General features: G+C 40.9%; 1 protein-coding gene across 1 annotated transcript; it reads right to left on the reverse strand.

Annotated features, from left to right (window-relative positions):
• Positions 1 to 371: 371 nt before the first annotated feature.
• On the reverse strand, positions 372 to 5,886 carry LOC107578171 (liprin-alpha-2-like; the record flags this gene model as incomplete). Its single annotated transcript, XM_016264152.1, has 8 exons — positions 4,282 to 5,886; positions 3,499 to 3,699; positions 2,295 to 2,357; positions 1,308 to 1,340; positions 999 to 1,174; positions 780 to 877; positions 521 to 696; positions 372 to 440 (listed from the first exon to the last, which is right to left on the reverse strand). Coding segments are annotated over exons 2-8 (804 nt in total), but the record flags the coding sequence as incomplete, so codon positions are not given.
• Between the last annotated feature and the right edge of the window lie 2,599 nt (positions 5,887 to 8,485).

Here is an 8,485-nt window from a genome sequence, read left to right on the forward strand (position 1 = left end):
TATAGGAGTGACACTATAAACCACCAAACCCACCCCATGAGAGAATGAATCTATGACTAAACGCTACTGCAAAAATCACACTTCAAAGTGATCGACTGATTGTAACCTGACATGGTCATGTTAGTTTTTTCACCAAATGGCCAAAATACATGATGATAAATTCTCTGTTTCAACGTATAGAAGTGTACAGTTTTACCTAAATGATCTTCCAAAAGTTTGTGTTGACTGAAAAACATTTGTTCGAAATCACAAATTTTTGAGGTTCTGTTTCCTTTACGGCACTGGCGGTGTAGGCAGTGCGGCTCGCTAACCATTTGTAACCACTGTCGACTGTTCAGTTCTATATAAAATGTAACAAACTAGTGCTTCACCTCATCTAATCGTCTCTCTGTTCCCAGTGCCAACAGATTGTTGTACTCTCTCTCCAGAATTTGTCTAGCCTGTGGGGGGATAAAAATGTATTAATTCAATATTATTCCCTCAAATTAACAGTTAAGTGTGTCTGTGGATGGATGGGGACCTGAGTGTTTTGGTTGGGGATCTGCAGCACCAGGGCCAGGCTGCTGTAATCAAAGTTGTCGTCGAGTGCTATGAGCGCCCCATGCACACCGCTCTCTAGCAGGATGTTGGCGTAGTCGCGGAGACCGATGCTCTGGACCCAGCGGATCACGCGCTCGTTACTCCACACCAGCACGTCTAAGCAAAAAGTCACAGCGTGTGTTTTTGTTTATTGGGATATCACGGGCCGGAGGGAGCATTTCCAAGTGGCTTCTGCCTACCTCTTATCTCATGCTGGCTGCTCTCTCTGCGTCTCTCCAGCTCCTTCCTGTCGTAGTTGAGCTTCTTCAGGCACATGATGCCGTACTGCAGACTGGTTCTGTTGCAAATTTGATTAAACGCCAATTAGTACATCTTAATAATACTTTTACATTGCAATCAAAGCGTGGTCAAGTTAGCACTAATTTAAATCAATCAAATCAAATTAATGGACTACTAACCTGTGAAAGCTGTCCACCATTTTTAAATGCACTCGGAGGTCCTTCTTGGTGAGGTGGTCCAGCATGCGTGCATCCACCAAACACTCCATGAAGTAGCTGCGATACTGAGGTAGACCTAGACTGGGCAGCCACTCGTTCCCGATCCACTCATGGTTCATGTCCCCGTATGCCAGCGTCTGAATGACACACGTATGAATTTAACAACCACGCCATTCTGACTAAAGAAGCTGCTTTGTGTAGTCTACAATATAGACAACATTAACAATTAGACTCTATAAACTAGATCTATATGGACTTTCACACTCTCACCTGTGACCAGCTCCCCTCCTCTGACTCTGACTTCTGCGGAGGCACAAGAAAGTGAGTGCATTGGTGTTACATCTGCAAATTGTTGCGCTATGTACGTCTACTTTTTAAAGCACGTATGTTGCACATGATCACCCGACTGTACATGCATCCGTTTAAATGCTATTAAACGTGTATTGCAACAGCTCACAGGATAGATGAAAAAAAAAACTAAAAAAGTAGTGCTCGACTTCATCAAATCATCTACATGCAAACACAATACATCACACACACGACATGCGTTCATCTTCGCTGTACTTGTGACACGTCATGAGCGTTTCCGTTCCACGCTCGTGTTCAGTGATCGTTGCACTGGTGAGGGTGAATCATGATGATTGTGTGAGGCCGTGCCGTGCTACTTTTATTCTCTTTTGACTGATTACATTCGATTTGAACGTGAGAACGATACGTCCGTTAGGCCTTGCTTTTTTCAGAGCTGTTCAATAGGATATGTGGGCCTCTATCACTGCTGGTTCACCCATCTAAAGACCATTAGCACTGGATGTAATAGAAGCACATATATATTCAGACATGAAGTGATGAAATCTTCCTAAACCCAGTTAGGGACCATAGCTCACAGTCGACATGAAACTGCATTCATGACTAATTTTACTTCCATAATTTGATGCATTTCTACTTAGGACCTGATACTTTTTGATGCTCAAGGTCACACATCCCAAGTGTAACATTTCTTTTTTTGTTGTTATTTGCTATTATTGCCGTATCCTTTGACCGACAAAGGAAAAACATTTCAGAATAGGAGCTGCTTGAATTGTGCACAATAACATCAGGACCGTGTCCTACTGAGGCTGATTTTGATTTAATGTTGACTTTCGGGATTCTGTGACATAAAAACACTGATTCTGTGAAATAAAAAAACTTTGCAAAAAGGGTCAGTAAGTGTAAGCAAAGGATTATGTGAAAAAAGTTCAAAAGGATGAAGTGACTGACCGTTTTGGAGGGGGCGGCAAGAGTCTCCATTTCCTCGTGGGTTACCCACACATTACCCGACGCCTATGTGGGCGGCCCCAGAGATGAATCCGACAGGAAGGGCAAGCAGTGTTAAAGAAGAAGAGCAGCAGCACTGTAAGCCAATAGTGTTACAGCATCACAGTCAGATCATTAGCAAGACCCGCCCCGCTGAGACAAACATGCATACAGAGAGCACAAGCACACTGAACATGCAAACGCATGCCAGGGGAGACAAAAGTTCCGTCCCAAATGACCACCTATACACTATGTACTTCTGCACTATGTACTCAACCGTGTAGTGTATGAAATTTATAATGTTATATATAGCCCCTCTCCCTCCACTATGTAATTAAAGCAGTTGAGTGCATGAAGTGTCCAACATTACACACCTCATTTTTTTTGGTTAATTAAGTGCATCATCCAGGTATTTAAAGTGCACTTTTTCTGTTTGGAATTTTCAGTGTGAACACACTACTCACTATCTGTACTACAAAACGGCATAGAATTGTGCACAAGCACACGAATTGGGATGCACCTAAAACATTGTTCTGACTGACGGAACAGGAACTGCTGCTGAAGACGACAACTGCTTTTAATGTGCAAAATGAGCTGATGCCTTAAGCTGCGTACACACTGTGCAATTTTCTTTTGTCTCGGTCCTTTTGAGTAAAAAAAAGTGAGCTCAAATGTTTGCAATGTTTTTATCTTTGAACAAAAGAAGTCTTTTAAAATACAATTATGAAATCTGTCTCAGACAGCCAGGTGTGGACATACAGTGTGCACCAGACTTTGTGTAGTTAGTAGTTTATCAGGAGATGCTTTGTGGGGTACATAAAAATAAGAAAAACCTCAAATAAATAAGCTGCAGTTTGCCTGCTGGGATGTGCTGTGAATGTGTCATTACATGATACCATGCCAGATCAGCTGTCGAGTTTCCAGTTTCTCAGATCGATGCAGAACACTATTAACATGACAACCGGACAAAATAAAGCTGCAGGTGGGTTGAAAATAGCTGATGATGACGATCAGTTTAGTGACTATGGTGACGGAGGCCCAGTATTTGCCAAACAATGCAAGACTCCGAATGATGAAATCAATGGGTGGTTTGGTTTTTGTACATTATACATGTATGTTCCTGAAAAGAAAGCAATTAAACCAAGTGTGTTTGTGTGTGTGCACTCACGGTTCTAGATGTAGGGGGAGCTGAGGGGCTGGTGAGCGAGACCATCTCCTGGATAGCCAGGCGCAGTTTGAGGCGGTGCAGAGGATTGCTGATGCCGATCTCTCTCTGGATCTCGGTGTCCGACAGGGCCGACATGATAGCGCCGCTTTTTACGTTGGCACGACAAGCTGCGACATACCACGCTGGCATCCCTAGCCACAGCTTTGAACACACACATTGTAGCATGATTAAACATGCATATAAAATAATGAAAGTACAAAGAATGCATTAGAATGACTCTAGATTCTAGAACATCTACTATTGTGCAGTATCTTCCAAGCTCCACCACTAGATGGCGCCATTGCTTTACATCCAAATCCGTTCTGACCACAAACCAAACAAACCTGAATACTGGCAAGATCACACATCTCCTCTATTTCACATTCACTGACATTATAAATATTCAGACGACTTCAATAAACTGCTAATAAAAGACACAAATACTGTACGTTAACATTGTAAAAAAAAAAAAAAAAAAAATACTTTGACAAATGGTACATTTAAGTCTGAAATACACTATCACATCTAAACAGATTTTAAAGCACTAGACTTGCTGACTTTCTAAATTACACTAAATGACTAAGGATCACACTACCAGACTTTCACATCACACGCCACAACTGGCGTCCTCTAAACTGTAAATCGGCAAAAACTGTCGTGTATTCCAGCCTTTAGTAATTGAATGAACAAGAGCTAACTGTCAAATCTATAGTTTTTTCATTGCCAGAAATGAGTATTGCCCACCTCCAACCATGAGACAACAGTAGGACCGTCCCATTGAGCAAAAGGTAACCCTTTTCTTCTGGCTTCTTCCAATAACTCGTGTCTAGAGAGAGCGGGTGACAGAGACAGAGCGAAACAGAGAGGAAGACAGATAAGAAGAAAGACAGAACCAGCTTAGAGATAATCAACTGAACAGAGAGAGAGAGGGAAAGGGGCATGTAGAGAGAGAAAGTGAGATGCTTTATCTGTCTCTGCCAGGTTGCCTGTCCTTTAATGGCCACTATCTGTTTATCAGAGCAACATGGAACACTAAATGCACAAGTTTCTTCTTAAAAGTTTCTTTCGTACCCACTACTAGCCTGTAATTAGCATGTAGTGTGACGAATTAGCATTCCTCCTCATGTAATCTCTCTAAATAAGCAACACTCAAGCCAATATAATGCTCTGTTTAAGTTCCCATCACTCCATAATTTAATATAAGGTCTGTCTCGTCTCTTTAAACGCAGTCTGGGTTTCTGAATCAAAGACAATGTTTTCAGGGAGATTAAATAAAGGAACGAAACTAAGGGTGAAGTCACGCTGATATGCCAGCAAACTGTAAGTTCCGGTTTCTCAGATAAACACATTGTGACATTTCCTTGCTGTGTCCTGATCCTCGTCTATAAAACTGAGAGCTTTCGAGGGAAAACAGAAATGCCTTTTCTTTTGAAGCCTATTCCGTGTTTGTCTTGATAAATATTTGCGCTTTAAGACAAGGCTGCTATCATAAACTCTCATCAGACTTTCACGCAGATGCTTTCTACACAGATCTCCGCTGGGAAATATGTCTAGCTTGCCTCTTCTCATTTACTATCTTTACAGGGACCGAAAGACTTGTAACATAAGAGTGTGTCCTCAGCAATGTTTCGATATATCTCTCACGTTAATGTCTGAATGTCAGAGAGCAGTCGTCTCCAAGGTTCCGTCAAATTCGGACCAGTGTAATTCATAGATATTTCGAGGTAAGGCTTTACGTTTAGTTGAACTGTGTTGGAATTATGAGGGCATTTGGCTACTGAACAAGTACAGGTTTAGTATTTTATGGTGTGCAGATGTTGCGGTGGACTTTAAGGCAGAGACAGTTGGGTCAGCTCCGTAACTCAACCACATGTTTGGGGTGTACGCTAAGGCCACTTGAAGTGTTAGGTACAGTACATGCTGTACGGAGTGATATGTTTCTGTCTGCACAAATTAAATCTCAAACTGACATCTCTTTTCCACCAAAGTGGTGCCGGTGATGGTGCCTGATCCGGTTCTGTGCAGGGGGTGGATTGGTTACAAGTCATTTCCAAGTCGATGGAAATGACTTGTAACCTGTAAGCTGAAAAATCTTACAAGCCGCCTTATTCCTAGTGTTGGAAACATATTTTAGCATTCTGTTTAATTTTATTTATTTATTTTTTCATGCAGCTTTCATGCACAACTGAAGTTGGTGTTTATGATAAACCCGTGGAGCAGTTCTCCATCCATTTCATCAACGCCAGTACAAGATAAATCCTGGAACATAAAGGTGCATGATCAGCACTTATACTAACGTATTTCAAACCTTTTTGAAATGTCGCCATGCCAAAGCAAAATGCGACATTTTTATTTCTTTTTGGAACAATGGGGGAAAAATTCCTTTTTCCATGACATTCTATTGTAGCATCTAAAAGATTCATTAAAAAATGTGGTTCGTCAGGGCGACTCTTGGCCTGAATAAGCTGTTACTTTATGGTGACAGTTAAAGCCGAATGTAACGATAGATCTTTTCTTCCGTATTTTCACATGCATCCAAGTGACAGATTATCGAAAAATAAAAATAAATGTAGGGGACTTGTTTCAGTCCACTGGTTGTTCAATGGATGGAGCCGGATCTGAATATGAGCTTGCAGTTGATTGTAAGAAAGGGTTTACACGGACTTAATGACTGGAGAATTTGGCATACGTCACAAGAGAAGTCTGTCATTTCACCGGATTGAGATATGATTTAAGAGTTTTTTTTTTCTTTTTACATATTTACATAATCTAACATATGCAGGAATGAATCTTTCACAATAAGAACATTAACGTGCACTTAGAAAATAAATTGGGTGAACTTTCATTTTATGCCTACTTTAAGTCTATGCGAGACCAGTTGTTCCCAGTTCAAACTGGCAGGTGTGAAAAGGTCTAATTTTCCTCAACCACCTTTTCTTTGATGGAAAAACAGCACCGAACCGGATTGAGCACAGGCACCGTGTCGACGGGGAACCGTCCTGCGGCCGTGAACTTTCATGTCTGTGTGCTGTAAAGGCAATAAGGCCTTCATGGTGGTGGTGGTTATGATGTATCTCTCCTCATCTTTACATGTTGGACTGCATATGTTCAGGTCAAATGTAATGCATATGAGTGACTTCTTCTGAACATACTGTAGCTAGGGAGGGAGAGAAACAGTTATGAGAGAAAACAAAATGATAAGAAAAAGAGAGCAGGGAAGAAGTCAATGAGTTGACAGTCCATAACCAGAGAAGAGACCTGGTTACTGAATACGGCACTCGATGCACACACGCACGCACAGACACGCGCACGCACACGCACACGAGAGGAGAAAGGCCTCGGCATGGCAGATCGAGAACAGGCTGTTATAAAGGCACACATTCTCTCTCCGGGCAGAGATGCATCCTCTATAGAACTGCAGAGGGGGAGAATCACATTTACAGGTAAATGAAAAAGAAAGGCAGAGGCAGGTGTCTCTAAATGGACAGAAAGGAAATGCGTCGGACCCCCCTGAAGATAGACACACACTTTAGGAGCATGACGACAGACACGGACAGAGCATCGACAGTGGAAAATGCAGCAAGTCTCGGCAACACAAACTAAACTTACCCGCTGATACAGAGTCAGATGAGGAGAAAAAGAGATCGAGAGAGAAAAGATAAATAGAGAAAGCGATGGGAGACAAAATTAAATGCTTGTTATTGAGCATACTGTATGTAGACTTTAGAAAAAACACCTTCAGCTCAGAGACGTGCATTAATGTTGGGAATCGTTGTATTTTTGCAATCAGATATTGACTTATTGGTCACAATTGAACAGATCTACTTATCTTTGAAAGTTTTTTTTTTTTTTTATCATACAGCATGCAGAAAGTGTGACAGTGCAATGGAAACGGTGAAGAGTTGCCTTCGCGTGGCACCACGATGAATGAGACCGACAAGAGTAAAATTACATAGAACGGTCACATTCAAACCATTAGCGTTAAGGCAAAGAAATGTGATATTCGGCAAGCATCACATGACATGCTGTAAACACATCCAATGCAACAAAGTCACAAGCCTGCTATGAAAGGCACTCATGTTAACATACATTATACAACTGGCAATCATACATTAATTGTAATTTAAGTAGTACATCATGTGGCATATAGATAACTGGCTGTATTATTATCGCAGACATATAGTTAAATGAATGTAAACTATATTGACACTGAAAATGCATTATTTTTCAGATTAGCTAGCATAAGGCCCGAAACATACACTACGCAAACACGTAAATGTGAACGGCAGTTAGTTGTGCAAGCTTTAACATCGCATCTTAGCCAAGTTTCCATCCAAGGATCTATTTTTGCAAAAAGCGCCCAGATATAATGGAAATAATGGATATGATGGAAATGCTAATAATGCAATCTTTTTTTGTTTTGATTAAGCACATCAATTCTATGTTGACACCTTACATGTAGCAAAAACCAGTTTGGAAACACTTTTGTTGTTGGTCGTTTGTTCTTTTAGGTCATCTACTGTCATGGCCTGTCATAAAAAGTCAAAGTTAGTTAAAGAGTTAGCATGTTTATAGCTAGCAACCTAAATAACAGTAAATCTGTTGTATAACTCTATCCATCTTGAGTACTGAGGCTTGCAAAAGTGACGCAAAAACTCACTCCAAGTCTGTACAACAGGACTACGTAAAGTGCTGCTTTCTTACTTGCGTAGAGTATGTTTCTGGCCTAAGGCACTGCAACGCATCCAGATGTGCCATTTGTTCAAATACTGTTTTTTAAAGAAAGTTGTGTGAAACATCACAGTATTTGTGAAGATGGTTATGTTGAGTCAGTAATATTTCATTCATTTTACAAGATTTGGGCCCTAGAAATAATTGCCTTCATTAAAGGTTGTGTTGGGCATATAATTTGAATTTGTCAGAGAGCGGTTTATAAAATACTTACTTC

This window comes from Sinocyclocheilus grahami, unplaced genomic scaffold, assembly GCF_001515645.1.
Source record: "Sinocyclocheilus grahami isolate Dianchi unplaced genomic scaffold, SAMN03320097.WGS_v1.1 scaffold9209.1, whole genome shotgun sequence".
Classification (NCBI taxonomy): domain Eukaryota; kingdom Metazoa; phylum Chordata; class Actinopteri; order Cypriniformes; family Cyprinidae; genus Sinocyclocheilus; species Sinocyclocheilus grahami.